This window comes from Apteryx mantelli, chromosome 1 (genome assembly GCF_036417845.1).
Source record: "Apteryx mantelli isolate bAptMan1 chromosome 1, bAptMan1.hap1, whole genome shotgun sequence".
Taxonomy (NCBI): Eukaryota; Metazoa; Chordata; class Aves; order Apterygiformes; family Apterygidae; genus Apteryx; species Apteryx mantelli.
The window spans coordinates 102,455,490-102,483,312 of record NC_089978.1 but is presented as its reverse complement, the minus strand read 5'-3'; the positions used below and the strand labels follow the sequence as shown (position 1 = coordinate 102,483,312).

The 27,823-nt window shown below is 38.8% G+C and overlaps 1 protein-coding gene across 3 annotated transcripts; it reads right to left on the bottom strand.

Annotated features, from left to right (window-relative positions):
* Positions 1-1,031: 1,031 nt before the first annotated feature.
* Positions 1,032-27,823, bottom strand: VPS26C (VPS26 endosomal protein sorting factor C). 3 transcript variants are annotated; one of them, XM_067298785.1, is made up of 8 exons: positions 27,675-27,822; positions 19,481-19,624; positions 17,635-17,784; positions 12,905-12,985; positions 10,224-10,298; positions 4,863-5,013; positions 4,362-4,514; positions 1,032-2,659 (listed from the first exon to the last, which is right to left on the bottom strand). In XM_067298785.1, the coding sequence occupies exons 1-8, from the start codon at positions 27,729-27,731 to the stop codon at positions 2,577-2,579; spliced, it is 894 nt and encodes a 297-aa protein (XP_067154886.1). In that variant the 5' UTR covers positions 27,732-27,822; the 3' UTR covers positions 1,032-2,576. The 3 variants fall into 3 exon arrangements, with proteins under 3 accessions (XP_067154886.1, XP_067154896.1, XP_067154904.1); XM_067298795.1 differs by lacking the exon at positions 12,905-12,985 and having other exon boundaries at positions 27,675-27,823; XM_067298803.1 differs by lacking the exon at positions 17,635-17,784.

The window sequence follows — 27,823 nt, the reverse complement described above, 5'->3', positions numbered from 1 at the left end:
GCATTGAACTGATATGTATATATACTTGTTTGTTATCAGCCAATCTTATGCTCACAGCACAGATAGGACCAGGTTCCTGAATAAGTAGGATTTTTTTTTTTTTTAATCTCCTTTCTCTTCCCTGAACCCCATAAACTGGAAGGATTTTAGTGATATTTACAGGTGATTTTTACATTTTTAAAGAGGAAGCCTTATAAAGGGAACTTGCTTTTTGTCTGTTCCAAGACATTTTAGACTAAGTTTTAAGGTGACCAGATTTCTCAGGTGCTTTTAACCATAAGTACATGTGGGCAAAGCTAGTTTATTACTAGATTTTAAAGGGTCAAGAACCTTGCCCTGGAGTCCTTTCAGAAGGTTTCCTGACTTAGTCAGTACAGCCTTAAGTGCTGTATGATTATTTCTACAGTGCAGTGCTGGATGATCAGTTCTTTATATGTGAAAGGTCTAGGAAATGCGTTGTTACTGCAGTAGAGGTCTGGTATTAATGTGTGTGCAAGGGATGGAACTTCCACAATTTCTAATCCATAATTACTAGTTCTAGGCACCCTAATAAAGAGATTTCATGTACAACAGTGGTCCTTGGGTTCCTGTCAGAGCTGCCTCCTGGAAAGTAAAAGCATTGTAGGGAACAGCAGGGATTTGTTCCAGAGCAGGATTTTCAGCAGTCACTCATGGCTCTCTGAAGCATTTTATATACCATCACTCCCCTGGGACCATCGCTGTACCAGCAGAGAGACAAGCTACAGGCTGTAGTTCTGCACTAAAGGAGTGGAGCTGCTGCAGCTCCTGTAGACAGAGGCAGGATGAATGCCAGGACATCTCAAATGATTTCTGTATCTCGAAGTTGACAGTGCTGCTTTGACCAGCAGGTGGCACCTTGTAACAGTCTGTAAAATAAAAATAGTGGCTTTGTTTCCCCCCACATGGTCTTGTAACAGAATACTTGCACTTATCTTACAGAAATGTGTGACCGGGGGGGGGGGGGGGGGGGGAACTATACTGTTTTAATACAAGAATGTTGTAACACATCATTGAAATAAAATTTCAGGTGTTTATTCCTAAAATACAGATGATACAGAACCACAGCCAAACTTAAAATTAGTCTCCAGCTGGACAATTCCACCAGATAATGCTACAGGAAAGTTTTAGTAGTCTTTTTCTTAATTCTATCTTTTTAGGTTGTCACCTTTTTACTCATACTTTATATTGCACTTTATATACTTAACATGTCACCTTTCCTACACAAAGTCATATTGAAAATTAACGGTTAGAAAAATGTGGCTATGTTAACTTTAAAGAACAAAGTCCACAACATGTTCATTTTCAGGAAGGTTATTTCTTGGTGAAGTGGTCTTCCATCTAGTTCCTGATTTGCCTGTTCACATGGATGTCTAAGCTGTACAAACATTTTAATGAGTTTCTAAAAGTGTAAAATAGTATGATTTCCTTCACTAATTCCCTTTCTAGCATACACATTATACTCCAACAAGTTGCACAAGCGACAACATTAACCCACTCAAAAAGAGTGAATGGTTAGTCTCCCTTGGAATGTTATTCATATAATGCCAAATCATGTCCTAAAGGCACAAAGTGCCATAGCAAAAAGGTCTTTTTATGCAGTTTTTTGTATCATTTAGTACAGTCAGCCAGCAGAATAGGTTGGTCTGTAACAATGCAGTCACACTGTTTGTCTTAACAGTCATTCCTAAGACAACAGCTTACAAAGCACATTTTCACATCAAAACTGGGCTTTAGAAGGTTAAGAGGGAGATGTTATAATGCAAAGAATACCTGAAGTACATTCTCAGCCTAGAACTTTTGACTGGTCCTCTTTCCTTAGTGCTAATTCATGCAAACAGCAAAGCTAAATTAAGAGTATAATTTGTCTAAGCCTATAAGCCTCTGCAGAGCCGGTGCAATGAATAAGGGGAAAAGAAAAAAGACCCCCCCCCCCCCCAAAAAAAAACCCTAGGAACTTCAGTTCTAAGAATACAGATTCATATTCCCTATTTGACCAAAACACACTTGGTTCCTTCATATTTCATATTCACCTTGCAATATTCATGCAACTCCATCTTATATTTTTGTAGCACCATTTATTACATCTTAGGACATTCTATTAAGCCTTATATCACAAGTCCAATATCCCCCCCCCCCATACATAATATACATAGTATATAACAGGACTTACTAGGTTTAAAAAGTCTTTAAAGAACTTGGTGTATTTCATAATGTAGTACTTGTTCCAGAGAAACTTACTACATTGTGCAAGTTGTAGAAATATCCAAAATCATTCCTTCAGGATTTGTCTGAGAAAAAGTGGGGAAACATGGCTGTTGAATTCAGAAAGACACGTGACAAGGCTTGACCAGCAGTATACATCTGCTTAGTATATCATGAGAAGACAGGCAGAGTGTTCAGGAAGATTTACAGAGGACTGAACACATAAGAACTACCAGCAGAAAGGAGGAAGTGATGTGTTTTTAGTTAAACTAATCCATGGACAATATTCAGCCTTGTCTCTGAAGAATTTTCTCCTTGTTTGGTAAATCCTTAGGTAGTCCTCCTGTGGCTATTTACATTCTGCAGAGCTTCAGAGGGAAATTCTCTGTGATGAGATGATCATCATGCAGAAGGACAACAATGTTAACTTCAAACTCTAGGGGAAGAGGAAAAAATAAAAGGTTCTATATTAATCTGAATTGTATCAGCAGGATCAGAAGCAGACAGTTCCTGCTCTCAGATGCATCAGTTCACAGGACTCTTCCACACGGTTCTAATATTCAAGATTTTTCTGTAGCTAAGTAATACAATAATGCAGGGAAGAACAAGGTACTCCAGATGGAACCTAATCACAGCATCTGAGATCTTGGACCATCCTTACAGAACCTTGGCTTGTTCTGCTCTACCAGGAGACTGTATACTGGAGTTCTGACATCAAGATTAAAACAGACTTTGGCTTGGGGTGTCCTCACAACAATATTCATTGTATAGAAGCAAATAAGTGGAAGAGTTAGAAAACAGACTCTTTCCTATTAATGCTGTCAGCATATATAGAACTTAATACAATACTCTAAGGCTATTTTGGCCTTTACAGAAAGCGGAGTTACACACACAAACACACACACAAACCACCCCCCCCGCATTCCATGAAGAAATTTTAAAAAGAAAATTTACTCTAATATTATATTCTGTGTTGTTCTAAAAAGAACCAGGATCAGATCTATGTCTCTAAATGGAGACAGAATACGAAATCAAGCAGAGTTAACAACTGGAGGGAACTAGAGAGCAAAATATATAATAATATATAATAATAATAATAGTTATCTTTTTTCAGCATCTTCATAACAGGATATGAAGGCTGTTCTTATAAACAAAAGTAGATATACTAACAGTAGCAATTTGTCACTATAAATTACTATGTAATAGCTAGAAGTGCTAAATGTAGAATGGAATGTTCTTGATTACTGCGGTGAAAATCACTGTATAGATCAGGTGGAAACATGCTTTTGAGGAAACAGGCACTCAAAGCTGAAAAGTTAGTTGCATGCATTCGTCCAAAGAGATACAGTATAAAAGTGGAAGCAGCTTCAGCTGGGGAGGATCCTAACAATACAGACTCGTAGCTTGAGTCTGATACAATTAAAAACACCCAACAGATTCCAGAAGAAAGAAGGGTAAAATAACAGGCTATCACGGAGGATTTCTGCAGTAATTATTTGAACAAATGAGAAAATCTGACTTGTAAAGCAGAACAGAAGTCGGTATTTGGGACAGGAAAACAGGGACCTAGATTTTAAGTGTCTGTTAATGAAAATGCTGGATTTTGGCAAAAATAAGCAGGAAGAAGTGGCCTGTGAAGTTCAAGAAAGCAAAGTTACATATAGTTGTACTTTTGAGTCTGTGCAGCAGGAGAATGGGAAACAAAAAGGAGAAGGAATAGAAAAAGGAGATCTCAGTGATAAAAAAGAAGGAAGTGATCATCTTGGCATTTTCTTCTAGAGCTACTACTTAAATGCTTGAAGTGTTTAATCACACTGAATTTTTTTGGCAGGAAAAATAATTACCTGCCACTACACTACTGCTCCAGTCCCTCTATCATATAATTCTATTAGTCAGAACTAACTTAGTAATTTCATAACTGTTTTAGTTAAGAGTGTTGGGCTCTGTTTTCTCAATCTGTAAGAAATACAGCATACTACAATACTGTTCAAGGAACCTCTACAGGAAAAAGTATTTCCTTCATTTTTTTTTGCAATGTTGACAGTGATTTTTCCCATTATCTGCCAGAAGCTAAAGTGAAACTAGAAACTTATTTCAAGTGGAAGATGCCAGTACAGCATAAAAACCTGTATACTTACCAACTTTGAAGTTTGTTGTTTCCAGTGTAGGGCAAGTGAACAACCTCGGAAACACCATGTATATAGGAACAGGTAGGCCCCTGCAGACATCCCCATCAGCAATCTGAATATTCTGAATCTCTGTGGCATCTCTGGCATAACCCTCTGCGCAGCCTGGTGAAAGCAGGAAATTCAGAGGAAGAGGAGAGGAAGGGAAAGGGAAAAGGGAAAGCAATGGCCAAAATTCAAACACACAAAGATTTACCAGAGAACAATCCCAAAAAATTTTGCCCTTTGACCATAACTTTACATATTAGAGCTCCTGAGTTAAGGATCATAGAGATTATTTAAATTAATGCTTTGACTGTTCTACCTGAGGTGCAAAACTTTTTTTTTCTCTCTCTCTAAACAGGTCTTTTGAATTGTATGACTTTTGACAGTCTTGCATATGTAAGCTCAAAGAGTACAAGCATTCTGTTAATTATTGCAGTCTATACACATTATATTTACAGAACAACTTACCACAGGTTTCCACACGTACTAACTGCAGTTCAATACTTTTGACTGCAGCTTCTGCATTCTCCACTACCAGTTCTCCTGTTAGTGGCTGTGTAATGATACAGTTTGTAGAACTGAGATGACCTCTGATGAGAAATTTCGGAAGTGAGGCTCTCTAAAAAGAGGGGAAGGGGAACGGAGGGGAACAAAAACAAACCATAACTATAACAGCAGAATGCTGACTAAGGGGGGGGGGGAAGAGAGCAACCTTACAGAGAAAAAGATGAAAAGTTATCAAAATATGTAGAAAACTTACAAAATCAAGAACTTGGTTCAGAAATGTCTCAAGTAACTTAATGCATGTTTTTAAATAGGCATCCTTATGCAGATGCATTAGGATATTATCTCTTACTATGCTTCTGAAATGCATCTCTCCAACTCACTCCATACACAGGAGCTATCCATCCTGGGATGATCTGACATGACTTGGATGCTACAGTTTATCCAGAAGTTGGGAACTGCATGGTGAAGGAGACAGGCTGGCAGGAATGGAAAAGACGGTCAGGTTGACCAGTGCTCTGAAGAACTGCATTTTGGCCTTGTTTTGTCACAGATTACAATAAAGGTTATCATTTCAGTGATTTTCCCAGCATTTTAAACTTATCTCTCATGGCCACTATTGGGAGGGAGGAAAAGGACATTTAACATGCTCATTTAATTCAAGATGTATTGTACTGCATACTGGTGCAAGACACCAGTTAAAGCGCTGGACAATCAATAAAGATCTAATTTGAATGCAGGATCATACTTTAACAATCTTAACAACAAGCACATTTCCTACATAATAAAAAAAGCAAACCACAATGCTCCTGACACTCAGGTCAGCATGGCTGGATGCTACAGACTTACTAACTAGTTGCAGCAGGAGACAACCAAGCAGTAAGAATAACTGAATGAGGATGACAGTCAAAGTTTCTGTAAGTCTATAATCAGTTTCTGTAAGAGAATGCAGTGGGGTTCTTGCTTCATCAGCCCCCCTTTTTTTTTTAGGCCAACAGGCATCACAGATATTTTCTGCCAGCAGAGAAACTCCTATGCCAGAAGCTCCAGTTACATTTCCAGTTCTGGCAGGAAGCATACTGAAACAATCAAGTTTTCTAACCACATCTTCAGCTCATTTCTTCACCATTCAACTTTCTTCAAAGTCTTCCAGCCTCGTGCTCCAACCTTTCTCCTCTTTTGTAAATCTTATTGTTCTTTCTCCTCAGGTTTTTAGGTACTGACACCTTATTGACATGTTGATATTAGCCCCTACCTTCTAAGCACCTCTTTCATACTTGCTTGTGGCTTCTAGTTTCCTTGCCCATGTATCCAATTTTCCCTTCTTCCAAACCAACTCTCTTACAAACTTTTTTCTCCCAATCCGTTTGTTCTACTTTCTAGGCCTGGCTGCCAGAAGCAATGGCAGAAAAGTTCTCCTCAGCTATTGTTTAGACTGTTTCACACAGATCCCCAACACCTCTGCAGAATGTAGCATTTTACTCAAAATAAGTCTTTGGGGGAAATAAAGAGGTATCTTCACATGCTTAGTAGGCTTGACCTCATTTGGGTATTTTCTCCTAATGGAAATAACAAAAGTTACATCCCTGACAAAATCTGTCCTATGAATCCTATGATACATTAGTAAAATGCTCTTTTATTGTATGATCTCTAGCAGGTTCTTCTCATCAGCAATATTAGTGAATGTAGGCTTACTTCCCTGCTACACAGAGACATTGTATCACTACCCCCTGAACTGTCGTGCTCAGGGCCTAAGGGACAGACATAAAAGGAACTTTCAGAACCAGAACTCAAAGCCATTTTCTTCAAACCTAGTCTACAAGATTTTTTTTTGTTTTTAAAGGCATATTTCCCCTAGAACCTTACTACTCTTGTCAGTGCTCTAGGTATTTTATCCTAACTAGGTCTTCTCTCATGGGATCCATCTTTTACACTCCATTACATAATCCTGAAAAATGAGAATCAAGAACACACCAGTAAATCTATTTTGTTTTTTTCCATCTAATCTCTTTGTGCTTTGCTAATGCAAATCTCCCAGTTAGTTTTCCAGTGGTCTACTACAAATTACAGAAAAGCAGAGAACTGAAATTTTAAAATATCCAAAAACAATTACTTTTTTATTTTTACCTATAGACCTTTGTCCACCAGATAGTCACTTCACACCCATGCATTTTTCTGAGATAGGCAGAGCAAAAAAATGCAATGCCACTGCTTGTACTAATGCACAGTCCAATACCATTGAGCAGAAGTTTTAAAACCTAGTTTTTGTGGTTATGTACTTGAAATAAAGAAAGGAACAGGGTCTGCTATTAAACCTAAGAAAGAGCTTGCAATGGACAGGACTTTCTCAAGATGCACATCATTGAGTCTTTGCTAAGCAAAAGGGTAGACTATTAGAAGACAAAATAATTTAGGTGGAAATACGGTTCACTGGGAAAGAGCAGACTGCTGACAGCTTAGTATTTAGCAGCCATTTCAAAAGTTATTTTACCATCAATAGCTATTACATCCTTATACTTGAAAATGTATGCTTCCAGTGTCCATCAGCCTCTAGAGACATCAAAGGCTGCAGAACACTAGTTCAGCCAGGAGAAATGGTTGATTTTCAAGGATTACCTCCTCCAAGCTCAAGAGTGGTCTATCCTGACATGCAAGAAGTCAAGCAAAGGTGGCAGGAGGCCTGCATGGACGAATATGGAGCTCCTGACAAATACAGACCAAAAACAAAAACAAAAAATTGGCAAGAGTAGGAAGCAGGGACAGGTGACCCAGGAGGAATACGGAAACACTATCCAAGTGCGCAAGGATGGGGTTAGGAAAAATCAAAGCCCGCCTGGAGCTGAATCTGTCAAGGAACATGAAGGGCAACAAGAAAGGCTTCTTTCTACAAGTATACCAGCTGCAAAAGGAAGACGATGAAAAACATGGGTTCACTGCTAAATATAGTGGGAGACCTGGTGACAAGAGACATGGAAAAGGCTGAGGTACTTACTGCCTTCTTCCCCTTGGTCTTTACTGGTAAGATTTGCCTTCAGGAATCCCAGGCCCTTAAGACCAGTGGAAAAGTCTAGAACAAGGAAGACTTACCCTCAGTAGAGGAGGATCAGGTTAAGGAACATTTAAACAGAGTGGACACACAAGTCCATGGGGCCTGACAGAATGCAGGCATGAGTACTGAGGGAGCTGGGCAATGTCACTGCAAGGCCACTCTTGATTATCTTTGACAGGTCATGATTATCAGGGGAGGTTCCTGAGGAATGGAAGGAAGACACTCCTATCTTTAAAAAGGAGGATCTGGGGAACTACAGGCTGGTCAGCCTTGCGACAATACCTGGGAAGGTGATTGAGCAAATAACCCTGAAAACCATTTCCAAACATAAAGGATAAGAAGGTGATTGGGAGTAGTCAGCACAGGTTTACAAGGGAGAAATCACCCCTGATCAACCTGGGAGTTTTCTACGACAAAATGACTAGCTTGGTGGATGAGAAGAGAGCAGTGGATGCCGTTTATCTTGACTTTAGCAAGGTTTTTGACAGCATCTCCCCTAACATCCTCACTGCCAAACTGATGAAGTACAAACTAGAAGTACAGACTACATAAATGGACAGTGAGGAGGACTGAAAACAGGCTGAACTGCTGGGCTCAAAGCATTGTGATCAGTGGCATGAGGTCCAGCTGGAGACCACTCACCAGTGGTATACCCCAGGGGTCAAAACTGGGGCCAGTATTGCTTAATATCTTAATTAATGACCTGGATGATGGGATAGAGTGAACTCTCAGCAAGTTTGCAGACAATACAAAATTGGGAGGAGTGGTTTGTAGAGCAGATGGTTGTGCTGCCCTTCTGAGGGACCTCTGACTGGCTGGATAAATGGACAAACAGGAACCTCGTGAAGTTCAACAAAGGGAAATACGAAGTCCTACACTTGGGGAGGAATAACCCCATGCACCAGTTCAGGCTGGAAGCTGACCAACTGGAAAGCAGCTTTTTCCAGGAGTCCTAGGGGACAAAATTTGCATATAAGCCAGCAATGTGCTCTTGCAGCAAAGGTGGCCAACAAGCATCCTGGGCTGCGTTAGGAAGAGTGTGGCCAGCAGGCTGAGGGAGGTGATTCTTCCCCTCTGCTCAGCACTGGTGAGACCACCTCTGGGTTAGTGTGTCCAACTCTGGGTTCCCCAGTACAAGAAGGATATGGACATACTGGAGGAAGTCCAGTGAAGGGCCATGAAAATGCTTATGGGCTTGGAGTATCTGACATAGGAGGAGAGGCTGAGAGAGGTGGGACTGTTCAGCCTCAAGAAGAGAGGGCTCAGGAGGGATCTTACCAATGTGTATGGGAGGGAGTAAAGATGGAGCAAGACTCTTTTCAGTGGCGCCCAGTGACAGGACAAGAGGCAAAGGGCACAAATTGAAATACAGGAAGTTCCACTGAACATAAAAAGAAAAACAAAAAAACCCCCACAACTTTTTTTTCCACTGTGAGGGTGATTGAATGCTGGAACAGGTTGCCCAGAGAGGTTGTGGAGTCTCCATCCTTGGAGGTATCAAAACTTGACTCAACATGGTCCTGAGCCACCTGCTCTAGACGGTCCTGCTTCTAAGCAAGGGGGGCTGGACTAAATCTCCAGGTCCCTTGCAACCTCAATGATTCTGTGATTTTGTGAATATGCAGAATAAGGTCAACAATGGCATGAAACAATCCAATGGCTGATCAAGATGTTTGAACTGAAGCTTTGAGAAACCATGGAAGAGCTGGTCCAACTTCAGAAGTCTAGAATTAAGTGAATTGGAAGACTTAAACTGGTGATGCAGAAGGGAGAATTAAAGCAGGAAAGCTGTCTTATTAACAAAAAAAGTGCTCAACTGGAATATCTGGAAAAGCAGAAAACAGGTTGCAGGGGGCACACACAAACCAGTGTTCAGAAAGCTAATTGACTGACCAAAAAGCCATGAGCGAATACTGTTCATACGGGCTTCCCAAAGCCAATGCAGGCCCTGTAAAGACAGCATAACCAAGAAGTCGAAAAATACATTTTTAAAGGATCTTGCTGCATATGGTACAGAATGTTTTTCCTTGTTTTGCTGCCATCTTGCGCTCAAAGATGAAAAAACTGCTTAACCATTACTGAAGAAAGTTCCACTTTACATTAGTCACACAACCAGAAGACAACATGCAAGATTACTTTATTGCTTACAAAATTAAGAGAGAAGAAAAAAGAAAGGAAAGGAAAAGAACTGATTACCTACAGGAATGCATTTAATCATAATTTTCTTGCTCTCATTCAGAATTACTTGAGCATTATATATAAAACAAGAAACTTACCTCTTTAACATTCTGCAAGGTTTCAGGGGTAATTGTAAAGTCTACTGGGCTTGGCATCAGCTTCCCTTTCTGTGACTACAGAGTAATGAAAAAGTTAAACTGTAAACTATATGATTTACAAAACACATGCTGACTACTAAAAAAAAGTCAATGAAGTCAAGCAATGTTGGCGAGGCTGATTTTTAGAACTGTTAATGCTGAAAGTATGCATCTACATAATAAAAGAATTGACATTTCCTGCCTTCATTATTAATGATATTGTCTAAATTCAAGTCACAATTCTGAATGTGCAGAAAATGGACCACATCAAGTTTTGGTGATTTGTGTTTGCCATTGCAATAAACCACAGTAAGAGCTCCATTCATAAATCACTGGCATAAGCCCTACCTACATTGGAAGACAAATGGTTGACACCTGCAAACTACCTGGAGGAAAAAAAAAAAAAAAAAGCAGCCAGCACACCCCCACACACCCCCACACACCCCCACACCCCCCCCCCTCAAACACTGCTAATCTTCTGAAGCATATCCTGGAATGCTGTAGAACAAAGCTCGATTTTACATTTCAGTATTTACAAACAACTACAACTCATTTGTCACTTGTAATGTTTCCTTTCACTATTAGTATTTAGCAAATTTATTCAAGGGGGGAAAATTGTAAATAAGCTTGGTCCATTACTCTGAATATGTTCTGTAAATTCTCCCTCTTCCTTTTGTTATCTGTGAGCACTCTGAACTCCCTTACTCTTCCATTTTACCTGCTGCCCTTTCAAAAAAAAACAAACAAAAAAAACCCAGTTCATGTCTCTTAGGCCATCTTTAAATTATTAGGAGATCCTCAGTTGACAGAATCTACTATAGTGCTGATTTTACAGTGTTATAGTTTTAGCTTCTTTAACTATATAAAGCAAACAAAACTAGGCCTGGAAAATACTCCAGGCTAGTTTTCCACACTAGATGAGCCATTCTGAGGGCACATTATGATAATTTTTTAGTATCTATTTACACCATTTATCACAAGAACAAAAAGTTAGTTTGTACAAAAGTGGCTGAATGGGCTCAGAGCTCTGCAGAGATGGCTGCCCATACGTTGTATCAGCAAGACAAGTCACACATTTCACTTATTCACCAACTGGATCCTTATCTCGGTGAGGTGCATTGTTTTCCCCTCACTCCCCCCACATGTAAAGTAAGTGACCAGTGCACCATTCAATTATAAGATCCCCAGCTGTGCACGACTGAGAGCTGGTAGAGCTCTAATACCAATGGGCTTAACTTGAACCCTTAGTTAGAATTTACTTTCACTACTTAAGAATTCAAAATAGCTTCTGCTGCCCAGCTGCAAGATGGAAGATACTAGCAGAAAGATTGACTGTATTTTCTTGTAACTGACAAATTCTGGCAAAGAATAAGGTTAAAGGAAATGGTATGTTGAGCACTGACAGTGAGAATTATATGTTCAGTAAAACCTCATTAATTCACCCTGACTGAGAGATTCAGCATGATTTACTGACTCATGATCTAACAAGTGCTATACTTGGAACAAGAAATAAAACCAGGAAACTGCATAATATATAATTTATTCACTATTTTGACAACTGTGGCTTACTTACAATATAATAATGGCCCAATATAAAGTAGCATAATATATTTTAGAAAATAATGAAATCTTACCAACAGGAGGCCTCTATGTAACACCTAGCTAAATCTTTGAAAAAAGTACCATAGAACTAAAAGAATGCACTTCCACCATTATTTATAAGTAAGACAAAAATAATCTAATGATGTAGTGTCCTGTTACAGAGTTCAAAGGAATGATGCAAACAGTATGTTCTAGCAAGTTCTGGATGGAAAAAAAGAGGTATCTAATTAGGCCTGCACAGTCTGTACTGATATCAGATGCTCTGGGCATGTGCATAAGCCAACATAAACTAAAAACAACAAGCTGAGATAGGAACCTCCAAATAACAAGCGGCAAAGCATTTCTTGTGAGACAGACAAATCTCATCCCACAATGATATTGCCACAGGAGGAAGGCTGTCTCTGTATTGCTAACTGCAGGATTTGAACATTAGTTACCCTGGATATCTGAGCGTATTGCCAACTGTGGGCTTGCTTAGTAATATTAAGCTGACAAACTTATTTCCAACTTGTTGCACTCCTAACTTTGACACTTCGAGTTAATGCTCTAAATCACAGTTAATCATTGCAAGAACAGAAGTTAGGTGTTTTTTCTTTACCAATGCACTCCCGTTTCTACAATAGGCATTGAGGATGCCTGGAACCTTTGGCTAAGAAATGTTCAGATAATTGGAAACTGTTTAGAAGAACACTCTAATATTCGTCTTCTAATGCCACCACTGTCTCAGAAGTGAAAAGAATGAGTAAGAAAATAAAATGAATACAAGCATCTTATTATCTAAATCATACTTGTACCAAATAAGACTTCTCTAAATGAAGAAAAAGAGAGGTGTCATTCTATTTAGAAGAAACTCTCAGTAGACAGGACACCCTTGTTCTAGTGAATGTTTTTGTTTTGAGGCTAGCTTCTTTTACTCATGCACATCAGACATGTTTTACAAGTTACAGTACTGTTACTTGTTTTTATGAACAACACTGCTGAAGCTCACTTTAAATGAGAAAAAAAGTTCACTTCATATAGTTAACATGAACCATTCTTACCAGTGAGTGGACAATGAATTCACAAGTTTTAGTCAGGTCTTTTGCCAACAGAGAACGTCGCATATCACACCGTAGAGTATACTGGTAAGAACGAGATAGGGGAGAAAAAGAGGAGCCTTAATTAAGATTTCCTCTATCTCTATTAGTTTTTCTTCTTTTTGTTGTATATGTGCAGAAGGTTACTGGTTATTTATATCTAACACTTCATTTACAACAGGTTAACAGGCAACATATACCAGTGATAGGGGGAGGGGGGCATAAGGGGAGGAGATAAAAGATATACAATGATTTTAGATGCTCCCAAATGAAAAAGTGTTTGCATTTACAGTCCCATCATCACTTGCAAATGCTTTTCATCTCTTGTGTATTATAGTAACACACAATAACAGCCTATGAGACTGAGGGACTAATTCACTGACAGAGTAATATTTTTGTGGGGCCTGAGCACCCAAGTTACTTTCAGTTGAGATCAATAATGGCACTGCTCACCATACATTGGATAAGTGATTATCAGCAGGTAAGATATATTCACAGCCCTTTTAACTTTAAATTTAATTTTACAGTAAACGTAATGGTGGTAACAGTTATAAGCATATTTAATAAGAATCTGTCTTTAACTATAGAAGCTGAACTTAAAAGCAACAAGGTACAGCAAGTCAGGGAACAAGGTTAATTTTGCTGGTAACTACTCAATAGCTTGCTGCCCATTTCCTCCCTCTTCCCCCCCTCTTCCCTCCCAGAAGGGAGCCATAAACCAGTGGCTGAGAAATAGTATGATTTTTGTTAGCACAGTAACCATGCACCTCACCATCTATAATATATTCTTTCAATGTCCTTAGAGAATTTTTTCTATATTCCCTCTTTATAGATGAGGAATTGACAAACACAGGTATGCTCAAACTAACGGACTCAAGCTTCCTAATTTCTAGTCCAGGCGTTCTCACCACTTATAACCTGAATATGTCTGAAAGAACGAGACCTAGGAGCACACCTCCTTCCCCATCAGACTATCCCCTGGTGTGCAAACCATCTGAAGCTGCACTGCATTACACCGAGTTCCCCGGTCTGAAATAAGGGGGTACCAGGACAGCAGGAAAAACAGCTCCCTTGCAGTCTGGCCCACAGCCTCCCCATCAGGATCTAATTAGAAGGTCTCTGCATGAGAACAGAGACTTGAATCTTGATATTCAACCCCCAGCTAGTATATTAATCACTAGATCAAGAAAGAGGCTTGCTTTTCAACTGCACAGGACTTAGATGTCTCTGAAGCTGCTCTTAAACAGCACCTTTAGTTACTCAAATGTCAAAAGATAAATAGGCGGTGTACTGCTTGTGGTCTATTCTTCCATTTCTTGGTTTGAACGGGTAACAAATATAAACAAGTTAGAAAGCAAACAAACTCTTTCCTTTGATTTATTTAAAACCTGAGAAACATTTTTAAGCAATTGAAGCCTGACTTCTAAAAAATGCCAGACTTTAAAGTTCCCCAAATTCATCTATGTATCTGTTTTATCAGTTATCAGTGTACCTTAAATAGCCTTGGGAGAGACTATATTTTCATCTTTAGGGTACATAGGGAAGAAAAAAAAAAAAATCACAAAGGCTGGCTAAAACCTAATCATTAACCTTTTAATTACAGTTTATCCTCAGGTTGTAAAAAGAAGCTGTGTAGCTGAGAGAGAATGACGAAAAAAACAGAACAAACATTTACCATTAAAGCATAACTTAAAACAACTGATATCGATCACAAGCAAGCTATCTGGAATATGGAAAGCAACTCAACCTGTTTGGCACCATTTTTGACACACCTACCACAAACAACAAATGCTACATTAGGAAGAAAGCCAAGACTGAAAAAAAGATATGGGAAGTATTTGAAAAAAACATCTGAACGTAGGCAAAAAACAAGGGAATTTCTTCATCCTGGGTGCTGTCAGCAGTATATGAAGTTAAAGGCAGTCATATATAAAATACACAGTTTAAGTAATATCCTGTGGGAGGAAAGGTAACGGGAAGGGAAGAGAGCAAACGACAGGAAGGGAAGAGAGCAAACGACAGGAAGGGAAGATAAACAAATGGCTTTGAGGGCCTGCATTTAGAAATGCATTCAACATGCATTCAACTTGCTTCAGAATTAACTAAAACTCTGTACTGAAAAATTGGAAAATTCTAATGGACCTTGAAGAATGTCAAACGTAATTTGGAGTTTGCCAGTAACCTGAAGGCAAAACTAGATATAGAGTGGTAAATTAGAATTTTGAAAGCTGAGTGCCAGATCTTCAGACAGGGTTTTCTTGTAAGGGCTGAGAAAATATCATCTACTTGACTATGCCGAAAAGCATGAAAAACAGGATCATGATTTTCTCTGTAACAATGAAAACAATAACAAAAACAAAAAAAGTCGCAACGAAAACACCACAACAGGCAAGACACATTCAGACAAGACTAGAAGGAGTTTTATTAAAGTGATAATGATCATTTGTTCAACATACAAAGCTCCCATATGGGCATATAACACACAGCTCTTTCTTTGGCATGTAAATCCTTCCCACTGTTGCAAAGTAGTGTACTATCTAGATGCAGCTAATATTGCTGGATTGGAAGCCAACTGTATAAGTCTATAACAACATTAATACTCAGAAAGTATACTTACAATCTAAAATTTCAATAACATCTTCAAGCACAATAATAAACTAAGTAACTAAAAAGATGCCCGGTAAGCAGGTAAAACCTAAAACATCACCTCACTAAAACATTATTTTGAAAAACACATGGAAATCAAGGTCTAGACAGACTGCATATCTAAGAATTGGATAAAAGTGTTTCATCTGAGACTTTTCTACCAGTGCCACTTTGTATCCCATGAAAACAAGGTCAGGTCTAAGGAGTTTAACAAGAAATGAATGCCTTATTTTACAGGCCTAGCCCTCCTGCATTTTACACTCTTTATTCTTTTAGTTACTTCTGATAAGCTAATAGGTTGGTTTTTTTTTTTTTTTTAAATCCAAGACTGTTTACTATAAAACTTTCAGTTCAGCTAAATAACCAACAGTTTTATATAGTGTCAAAGCTAATTGTCTCAGTGAGCTACAAGGAAAGACTATATATATATATATGTATATATATATATATTTATATATTTTTAACAACCTAGTGATATTTTATTAGCATTGGTCTGAAAGCTTTTCATTAGTGGCTGCCTCAACTTTTTCTTGAAAACACAAAAATACTCCTCAGTAAGAAGGATGAGCTAACATAATGCGTACATTCGAGAGCTGGGAAGACTCCCCCCAACCAAGAAACAAAAAAAAAACCAACCACCCTTTGGTAAGATGATCTTTAACCAAAAAAAGTAAAATCTCAAAACTCTGTTTCCACAGACTCTGTTACGACCATGCTGTATACATAGGTTCAGGCAGAAAATTTTACTCCCCATCTCTGCAAGAAGGAAACAATCTACGTTTTTGAAGATGCTATGAGCTCTCATCACTTTGATTTGAGTCTTCATTATAAAATTACATAGCCATATATTTGTTTTGAATAAAAGTAAACAGTGGTGCAGCTTTTATTCATGAAAGGAATAGATTTAGCTGAATAATGGCTGTAATGTGACTACTGCATAAGGAGTGGTCAGATACGTTACAATAGTTCTGACTTCAGGTATTTCAGGCAAGACATCTTGTTACTGTTCTACTTATGCCATCTTTCCTAGGAGATTTACTCAATATGGAAGGCCTGAAACAAAAAGCGATGGAAAGATTTCCTCTAGTTAGAGGATGCTTCTGACAAATGAACACAGGAAAACAGACTCCAAACACAAGGCAGCTATGTTCCAGTAGGATTTGTGCCTATGTCTAAGATGGATCTGGAAGTCAGTCCACTTCATTTTTAGTATTTTAAAGTATTATTAGCAGTAACCAGTTAATTTACTATGCTAACAAGATCTCACTGAAACTAGATTAACAGTACATTTATTTTTGGCTATGCACTACAGAGTGTCTACAACATGTGAAATGCAACTTCTTTCACCATAAAATCACAACTAGATGAAAATATCACGCTAAACATGTAAGTAAGATTTCAGTTTCATACTGCATAAGAACTGTATGAGCTTTAACCAGTGTGGCAAATATTTTGTCCTTTCTCAATCTAAACCCTCCTTTTCCAACTGTGTTCTTAATTCTTTCCTGCACTTCCCATGTTACAGCTGATCATTTTCATTAACATCAACTATTGCAAAGAAAAAGCTTACGGTCCCTGGAAAAGAAAAGGAAACCGATATTGCAACAATCTTAAAACCCAGCAATATATCAACGGGACTCTGAGATCCTGATGGCTACAGTTAGGGAGTGTTGTGTTAACTGCAGGAAATGTTGACTCCTAGGAACTGAAAAAAGGTAGTAAGAGACTACCCATAGACTGGTACCTGTAGGTTAATGTGTATCATGTTTTTTAGTCTTATGTTAAGTTATATATAGAAAATACAGTACACATCGGAAGAATACTATATTAATAAAGAAATGCTTAAAAGCTACTTACTTTAAAGGATCTCTAACTTTCTGCTCATTCTCCAAACTGACAAAAGCAAAAAATATTTTAAGACATGCACTATGAAAAAGAGAACTTTATCTGCTGTAATTTCCTCTACTTCCACAGAATAAGAGATGCTTTAGAATACATTCAGCGGATAATAAAAGTTCAGATTTTATTTACAGATATGACTGCCTTACCTGAATATTAACAAAGACGCCATGATATGTCTCATACAGAACTTTGTTGCCTTTCATATGCAAGGGAAACTCAAAAGGAATTTCTGTTTTGCCACTGGGCAGTTTTCCTGGTTTTACCATTTCAATAGTGCTGTTAATAATTTGAATAGGCTGCAAAGATAAATATTAAAAGGTTTAAGTTGAAGCACAGCAGTAGCTCCATGATTTCAAAAAGAACCAAAAACATCCACTAAACTAACAGACTTCCTGAATTTCCAAAAATTCAAGCATTTCTTTCTGATATGCAGTTCTCTAGTCTTACAATGAAAGAAATATTAAGAATGTTTCTCCTCAAGAGAACTATTTGTGATCTATTTCACAGTTGTGTCAAATTAATGGCTGGATATATTTAAAGAGCTAAAGAGCAGAGTCTCAAGCACTTTGGAAAGCAGAGTTACATTTTCCAAGTTATGACTCTTAATAGCAGCAGCAGGAATTGACAAGTGTATGTACGTGCCAGCTGAGCAGTTAGCTGTTTGCTTCCTCCCTTTTTCCAGCCCTAAAGACCTATAGTTAGCACTAGTCTCTCACTGTAACAAGTTAACTATGATTTGGCTTTTTACTGGGGAAGCCTGCTAATCCTCATTTGTTCTTCCACGTCGCTATACTTTTGTGCCAAACTGGACAATCATCTGACCTGTCAGTAAGGTAAACCAATGAATTGGTTTATCAGGAAGAGAAAAACAAAACAAAACCCAATACCAAAGCAAAAATTGAAAGTGCCCCCTCCCTTTCCACTAGTCTAGTAAAATGAATCAGCCAGAATGAGCAAAACCAAAGCAGTAGAAGCAGTGCTGACTGAAGACAGTGGCTTAGATGATTTTAGCCCATCTTATGAAACATCATAAAGGAAGTTCTTCTTATCTCAAAAAAGTTTTTATTTCTTTCTTAGAAGAAAGCTAATCAACAAATACAGACCTCACACTTGGAAAAGGGATGCAACACTGTTACAAAGAGGCATGCTCAGTGCAGCTTTGCCTTAAGATTACACCCCCCCCTGCACCCAGTCTTTTCCCTCTGCTAGATGAGAATAAAAAAAGTTTTGCTTCTACTGTTTTTCAGTCATTCATGGGCTGATTATTCAGACTGTGAACAAATTAACTAGGATACAAATGAAGACTGCTTCAAAAGGCTCTGCACTGAGGCTGTGCCAACTCAGGCAAGCTACTTTGCAAATACAGCTATACTGCCTCTAAACATAGCCAGCCTTGCCTTTAATCAGTATAGCCACGTTTGTGTAGAGCCCCAGATTATTTGCCCTGATAGATTCCAAAATTCAAGTGCAGAGTCAAGTCAAGAGTCTAGATCACACTTCCAAAACCAGAAAAGCAGTACAAAGGCCTTCGAGGAGCTCTGCAGGCAAGCAATTTGTGTGCAGTGTCACGCTGCATGGAAGAACCAGTTCAGGTCCTGTATTATGCCGAACACCACACACTCTCAAGGGCTCTGCAGATACCAATGGGATGACGATTTGGCACACAAGTCCCACTAAACTCGGTTGTTTTAAAAATCGTACCTTTTGTCTCTCTCTCTTTTTTTTTTTTCCTCCCTAAAATCCTGCTTCTTCCAGTATCCTCCAGTAACCATACTATTTATGTTACTACATTTCAGCCCTAAAGAAAACTCTGCATCTAGTGCATGCTCCTCCCCCGAAATCTCACAGTATAGTGACAGAACGCTGAGTTTTCTCCGCTTTCTATCATTCATATACAGCAAAGTGTTATAACTACCTGAAAACTATTAAGGAAAGATTTAAGAACACAGACAAAAATTTTCTGCTAAAGATATTAACCTGCACAGGTCTTACCTTGACAGAGTTATAGAAAGCTTCAAACACACCCACACTTTTGGCACTAAGCTGCAGATTTACCAATCCTTCCATTGTTAATGAGATACCTTGGTGCTGGACTGTGTCTTTACTTGTTATGATCACAACTCCAGAAAGAATTTCCTAATAGGAGAAAAGACAACAAGAAAACATGCATTTAAATCAGTTTCTTCTATTGCTGTTACTCAGCCTGCAGTGGCATACGCAGTGTGCTGATTTTCAGACAACTCAAGGAAACTGTTCCCAGAAAACAGTTTAACCTTGTCAGAAAGGACAAATATTGATGAGGAAAGCAATATCAGCAAAAGACCTCTGTATTTCCAAATTGTTTTCTTTAACATTAACTCCTTAGCTATTCTCCTCTTCCTTTCACAAGTCTGAGCTTCAATATGCTTTTCAAAGCTTTGAGATCTTCCTTTCCAAAAAAGGAAGAATAACCTCACAAACAACTATCAGTTCAGTTGGTAGTAGACAAGTTCCATTTCACATGTTAGGGTGAAATTCCAAGAGAATTTTAGATGAAGAGAGGGACAGTCAGACATGGGAAATGCAAGAGAAGGCACAGCCGTAGAAAACATGGCCAAGCTGAGCATAAGGCCAGCATCAGGAGCGAAGCAGAAAAGATCAGAAAAAGTAATTCTGCTACAGAAAAAATGAAATAGGATACACCCAATTCCAGGCTACATGGGAAATGATTTAAAAGTCTATCTGAATCTAAGAGACAAAGACTTATGACTCAAGAGATATGTCACTCTTCCCATTAAATATGCTTTGCCTACAAAATTGCATTTGCACAAGAACACTGCATCTTGCAAGTACCAATCTAGAAGTGCTAACACACACGCACACACACACAAAATTAAAATGAACTGTGTTGCTTTTCTACAGTTACATACCCTATACGTTTATCCTTCCCCTCTCCTACAATATAGAGTCTAGTCCAATTCGGTGTTGCATGCCAAACATTCATACACATCTGGAAGCAGCAGCAAGTAATTTGAGGACTTGAAGTTTCTTTGGGCTAGCCCTTTCTTCTGCTGGATGAGTTATACTCTTTGCACCTTCACAAAACTTGCAAACTAGATACCAAACTACAGATCACTCCAATCATCTACTCAGACTATTTTCTCCACATTTGACTAGTTAAAACCAATCTAGTTATGTACATCTGACAAATGCTATTTGAATTTTACAAGTGGTACAGCATGACAATATAGCAAATGGGTCTGGCTGTTCGAAGCAAAACAAGACAGCAGTAGAACATGAAGCATCACAGAGAAGGCTGACATACTGCGAGTCTGAAAAGAGGACCTGCAGCAATTAGGAAATGCCAAGAACAGGAGGCACAAGCACAAAAGGACAGTGAAGAAAAGCTGACCTAAATACTGTATTGCTTTGCTAACAGGCTTTAATTAGTACAAGCAATTAGGTTATTGCATCAAAAATGAGCACAGCTGAACTATAAGCAGCAAGGACGACCCTGAACATATGAACTCCTTCATTTAGTAAGGCCAATCTCCTACCATACAGCAACAACCTATTCCCAAGCTATCACCTACACAGTTTCACACAGAAAGGTTGTGTGTATTTGGGGCAAATGGGAGAAGAATGGCTTGAAGTTAAGTATCAATTTTTCTTTCAACATTCAACATCTCCTAAGAATTAAAGGACAACTCAAAAACACTTTCTAACACAAACTCTTTAAAAATCACTAGCTTTGGACAGAGGGAAGTTTCAATAAAAGATGCTCTATTTTTTACTTAAACTGTTTATATTACATACTATGAGATCAGGTTATATTTCGAGTTAATGTGTGTGGGGAAGCCTGCTATATCTCTTCTGAAGAGGAGCTCCCTTGTCTCTTTTTGTGTGAAAACTGGGTCCTCTCTAAATACAAAGCTGTCAGCATACTTGTACTTCCAAGAATTACAAATCAAAGAACTAAAATAAGCTTACTAAGATGTTCAAATACTTACGAACATCATAGCCAGCATGAAACTTATGACAAAGCTTTGTCTTGTATTTGCAAACGTTACATGATATCACTTAATATTAACTAGTACAGTTTTCAGTCCGTATCAAAAGGAGTTCATTTTTATCTTTAATACCACAAAATTAGAGGAGCAGGAAAAGTCACCACTGGAATTAAATCTCAGTTATGACAATGGAATAATTTACAATCAATTGCTTTCACATATCTTTTACCTCCACATTTACTAGGGGCTCCACATGGCTTCATTGCGTGATGATAAAACATCACAAGATGGAACTAAGCTAGTAGAGTTCTACTAAGAATTGTTCATCTAAAAAAAAATATCCACTTAGTGAAAGGCCAGTGTATTATGTGAAATGTGGATAGAGAAGTGAGGTGCATATGCTAAACTGCAACCAGTAACATTCTTGTGAGAATATTACCTTGGTTTCATGACCCCAAATAAGCTGTTTAGCCTTCTGTTGTCAGTTCCTTAATATTTAAACATGCACATGAAGTCACCAAAAAGATGGACACTTAAGTCTCAATTAAAATGACCATGTGCATCATCTGATTCAACAGCACAATCCCTTGTTTCTCTAGTTTCTGGGCAGAGTTGTCAGAGTCTGGTGGCTGAGGACTGGAACAATCAACAATGTGAAACTGTGCTGAGCCGCTAGGAAAATTGAAAGGTATATTAAACTGGGCAAGTTGATATCTACAGAATGTTTGAATTGTGCTATACAGTTTTCAGAGAGTAATGCTCAGAACAGTCTAATGCCATTTAGAAAGGCTTAATATTTCTCTAGTCTAGTTCTCTAATATTTCTGTAGTTCAATATCCACTAAACACCCACAGTTTTAAGCTTTTCACTATTTTGGTAGAGTGTGAGTCCATGTTCAGTTGGTTACCCAACTAGATGCCTTGGTTTCCTCTCAGATTCCATTTTCCACATCACAGGCCCTTACTTTTAGAAGTAAGTGCATACATTTGGCAGTGTTAAGATTCACATTAAGTTCACGTAAGTCATGTTTACTAAATATTCCTGATTGTTTTCTGCCACTTCTGCTACTCTACCCATTTGAGCCACCTGCAAATTTTAACTATATATTCTTGATTATTGACAAAGAAACTGATCACATTCAATAGAAAAAAAGCCTGTTAGACACAACTAACTAGTCATTAGATGCTATAAAACTGTAATGCTCAGATTTACTAGAAAATCTGCTTTTTTCCTTTTTTTTAAAAAAAAGAAAAGGGGTTTCTTCTGGGCCAATTCTGACTTAAGTGTATTTCACACTCACTTGTCATAAAAAGCCTTAACTGACATTAACTATGGCGCCATTCTCTGTACACTGCATTTTTCAGCCCTTTCAGCCTATATGTCTTTTAATTATCAGTCTTAGACTAACTGCCACAGTTACTCTAGTTATCCTGTTTAGGTTTTCTAAATAAAGCACATCACTGGTTGTGCCAGTCCCCTCTCATTCCCCAGCATTCCAGAGTTTATTAAATGAGCCTCAGAACTCTACATCCAACTTCAAACAAACACATACTCTTGAATGCAGATTTTCTGTTCCTACAAACTTAAACACAGTTTTGCTGTAGTAAGTTTTATTTTGATATTACAGAGCTGTTATATTTGAAGCCACTTTATTGCCTTTTTCATTTTTAAATCCCAATCATGAAGGAAAAGCACCCTATCTTTATCTCTAAATCTTGTTACTCTGGTCCAAGAATTAACAAACTTGGTTTAGACCCACAATTTAATTTGTTTAAACCATGTTTTCTCAAATAAAGTCTAGACAAAATAAAGCTCTTCTGTTTGCTGAGTTGGCCTTTAGTTTCTCCAGTTTGTAAAGCTTATAAACAATATAGAAATTCCTGTTTATTACAGTGTTATTTTAATCAACTTCCTTTTAAAAAGCAGCAACAACCACAGACTTGCATAATACATAACTATTTTATTAAATTTATGTTTAACTTTTCCCAATTAAAAAAGACCAATTAATATAGAAGCAAAGAGCAACTACAAATAATAAAGTTGTTAGTTACTCAGTACCTAGTAGCAAAAAATTTTTAGGAAGCGAAGGGACTTCAGCTTAGCACAGGAGATTGTTTCAAACAATGAAGACACTTGAATTCAGCTGGATTTAACAGAGCAGATGGTTAACCGAAAACAACTGTTTTTGTAGAAATGAACAGACAGCAGCTAATTATAAGATGCATCCTCTAAAGATATTTGTATAACTCATATCACTCTTTTCCACCCTTTCATGAAGAAGCTTAACTGACTATATCTTGTTTCTGCTCTTGTAACTTGTACTTTTACTAAATGCTGGTCAACCACAAAAATGTACGATGGTGGTAAGACTTGTATAATTATCATCTAGCTTTTGCTTGTATTTATCTTCTGCTGAAAACTATTACTGGTCTAAAACAAAAATAAGTGCAGTAGAATTAATTCATGTCAATAACCCAACTTTTGCATGGAATATTTTGCAAGAATCAAGCAAACCCGACTTTTCGTATCTTCCAAGTCAAATTTAGAGGGATGCACTGAAGTCTATGATCAAGCCTCAAGCTCAAAATTAGGAGAATTAGTTTTCTCTTGGTAGCATAAGAAAGAAGCTGCATACTTAAGTTGTAACAATTCACTTAAAATGATTTTTCTTTATATTTATTACAGAATGTGATCCAAGTTACATTGCAGAAACATCTTTAAACTATTCATTAAACTTTTAAATAGGTTATGAAACACTACAATCAAGAGTCTGCACGTTTAGACTGCTTTTGATGGAAACCAGCTACACATACCACAAGTTTACTTCAGCCATTTGTACAAGTTGCAGTTTGAAGCTCTTGTTTAATCTTGCTTCATGCTAAATAATCAAAGTCCCACTGAATTATCATTTGCTAGTTTGACACAATACTAAGATTTCCATCTCTCTACTGTTACTTTTTCCTCCACATCCAGCACAAGTCCATTCTGACACTGACCAGATCAAATATTCCTTGGTCTACCCTACTTGAGAAGAGATTCCCAAGAGGAAAAGGGTATCTTTTGTTATATTTGAAACTCAGTTTGGCTGTCACATTCCTATGCGATAGTGAATAGGCCTGTTGCAACAGATACACAGGAATACCTGGTCTCGAGAATTTAGGCTATGACTGCAGTCGCTTTAATCTAGCAAAAATTCAAACTGCCACTAAAAAGTGCAGTCTTACCACCTTTTTTGTGCTAGCACAATCCTCACACAGCTACAGAACTGATTGAACAGATTTCGGGGGGGGGGGGGGGGTTGCAGGGGGGTGGTGCGTGTGTAGGTGTGCTGTTTTTTGTTACTTTTTTGGTTTTTTGAGTATCCATCCAGCCATGTACAGTCCAGGTCCCTGATCTGCCTTACTGTATAGTCAATAATGTCAGCAAAGGAGATCCAGAAGAAATTGAACGATTAGGAAAGAGTGACATTATGGAGTTATGCTGGATTAATCATGGTTTCAAGCAACATTAATCAAGGCATTCGATGTTTAAGTTATGACACAGAAAGCTCAATATGTTTTTGCAGTTTTTTTGTGCTATTGTATTAAGCTGTTATAGGCATAACAAAGGGACTACAATACCAGTGCATAAATTTAGACATCACCTTCCTTCATATCCAAATGTAGTTTTAAATAAATTAGGAAAACAAAAATAACTCACAATAAGTAGCCTTATTGCCTTCAGATGAATAGCTAGACAGACACACTGGGGTGAACTACGATTTTTTTTTTTTTAAAGGAATCCCTTCATTTTCAAGTACCATTAATGAAAGTACTGAAGCTATTATTAGCATAGCTGATGTTACTGAAGTGTACAGCAATCACAAAATTCCTACAAAAAGAAAAGCTGAATACATTCCCTGCTTAATTAAAAAGAAATCTGTAACTCCTTGTCTGTGCCTAGGGAATTTCTATCAATAATTCATGTTGTATTTCTAATGCACAGCTCTTTCATCATTGTGTTTTCACATCACTCCTATCTCCAAATTTCAGATCTAGTCAATGAACCAAAATTATAAACCTTTTCACTTGGATTTAAAATAGAAGCAAGCAAACAATACTGACAGATATACTTACTATAAAGTCTTATTTAATTTTGACTTAAAGACAGCAGACATAGCCCTTCCATGTATTAAAACATACCCAGTTCACAGTGAGTTAAAGTAAGTCAAGTGGAAAAACTGAAGACAGGCACAGCATTATAATACTGAAATAACTAAGACCATCTAAAACCACGTATTAATAAAACAATGCCAAAGAGATGCAGAAAATAGCCTTTACCACTTTGACACCACACCTAAAGGGATATGTTATTCACAAAATGGTAATTTAGCTTCAGAATCATTTTCTAGATAATTTGACAATAGCAAAACAGATGCTCAATAACTTCCATTAAAATTTGTTTAAAGCAGTTTTTAATGATTAAAAACATTCAAGAGATTGAAACATGCTTTATACACTGTAACAGCCAAACTACTAATGTATGGAAAAAGCTATGTGAAAATGATTCCAGGTATGGTGGAAGTACACGGCTGAATAGATACCTGCAAAATTGGACCTGAAAACTTCTGATTGAACAATATTACATTTTCTGGAAAAAAACAGCAATAGAAAATAAATCTTGAAAACAGAACCAAGTGATTCCTTAAGAACTGCTCTCGTTGAATTTTTCCACAATGAAAGAAAGCCACAGCCCAAGCCCAAGAGTTCCATCTCCTCCCAAGTGAAAAAATTAGGTCTGCTCTTGCCTAAATACTGTATCTAAGAGGAGATGTCCCATCAGGTACAAACAACAGCCCAAGATATTTTCACAATTCTTACAGAGCATGAGAACAGTTACAACATTATTACAGGAGTTTGTAACAGCAACTGGTAGTATCTGTATGCTATATCAAGCATCATTACTGCTGCAGTACAGAAATACCCACAGTTGATGCTACATTAGCCCATAGGTTAGCTCCAAACTGTCACATTTCAGAGGGCCTCACTCCTTCCTTCCTGAAGCTTTGCTGTCCTCCCCAAAGGCATGTTAGTGGTACTTACATGGTATTGCCACTCTAGCTATGGGAAAGAGAAGGACCAAAACCAGGCCTTACTCTCAAAGAAGTGCCAGAGCAGAACACAACTGTGCTACATGAGGTCAGTGAGAACTGTCCTGAGGAGGAACCTACAGGGGAATCATGCAGAAGGAGTGGAAGGAAGAAAAACTGGACTGAAAAGGGCTGGGGGGAGAAGGAAAGTTCCCCACAAACCGTGGTCCTCTGCAATATCAAGTCAGCTAGGGAGCAGTTAGCAAAGGTACAGAGCCACCTTTTCTCTCACAAAGAGCCCCCACACAAAGCTCTTCAGGACTCTCTCAGCCCAGCAAAATATCTCAGCTAAGCAGCACGACAGTACTTGATATTCAGATAACATTTGCCTATTAATAGTGTTACACTGAAGGTCCACATGTATTATCGAAACAATGACTCACTGAAACAGGAGAACAACAAATCAATCTGAGAAAGCTTTGTACAGGAGCAGGAATAAAACTTTCCCCTAATACGATATAAAAAGTAACAGCCCAGGTAAGTCACAAGCCCCCTAAAAGCTCTATCATCACGTAATCAGGACAGTGCAGTCTCCAGGTACGAACCAGCGCACTTGACAATGGAAGAGAACCGACGCGAAATAGAAAACTTTCATTACAAAGAAAGAGACAGAAAAAGGTGAACAATTTCGCCCGCCAAGGAAGCATCCCCGTGCTTCAGAGCAGCCGGGAGGTTCAAAAGCATGATACCAATACACCCTGCCGGCAAGCCCCAGCGGAAAGCCAGGAGCCGGGACACAGCCTCCAGCCGCCGGCGGACAGACCCAGCCCCGCCACGCCCCCGGCCGAGCCGACGGCAACCACCGGGACCCGCAGCCACCTCTGCGGCCGCGCCCGGCTCCGCGGCACCCTTCCCGCTCCGGGTCAGGAGCCGAGGAACCAAGAGGGGCTCCGAGGCCCCCCCCCCGCCTGCCGCGGGGAGGCCGGGGGGAAGCTCCGGCCTGGTAACGGCCGCCGCAGCAGGAACGCAAGAACTGTTGGGTGAGAGGCTTCGGTTGGGACCGTTAGGCAGGGGCAGGGGGCGCTGGGGCGGGGCAGCCCCGCACGCGCGCGCGCGCGGCCGCACTCACCCCGCAGTGATAGACCTTGTTGGCCCGCTTGATCTTGATGTCCAGCGCAGTGCCCATCGCGGCGGCCGCACGCTGTCACGTGGCCGCGAAGCCCTCCCCCCCCCCGCACCGCCTCTCTTCCCGGTCACATGCTCTCGCCCGTCGGGAGG

Excerpts from the sequence above, each read along its gene's own strand:
- VPS26C (XM_067298785.1), bottom strand. The coding sequence starts at position 27,731 with ATGGGCACTGCGCTGGACATCAAGATCAAGCGGGCCAACAAGGTCTAT. Across the intron at positions 17,785-19,480 it reads CTTTCTATAACTCTGTCAAG|CCTATTCAAATTATTAACAG; the intron begins GTAAGACCTGTG and ends TTATCTTTGCAG. Across the intron at positions 12,986-17,634 it reads GCGTCTTTGTTAATATTCAG|TATACTCTACGGTGTGATAT; the intron begins GTAAGGCAGTCA and ends CGTTCTTACCAG.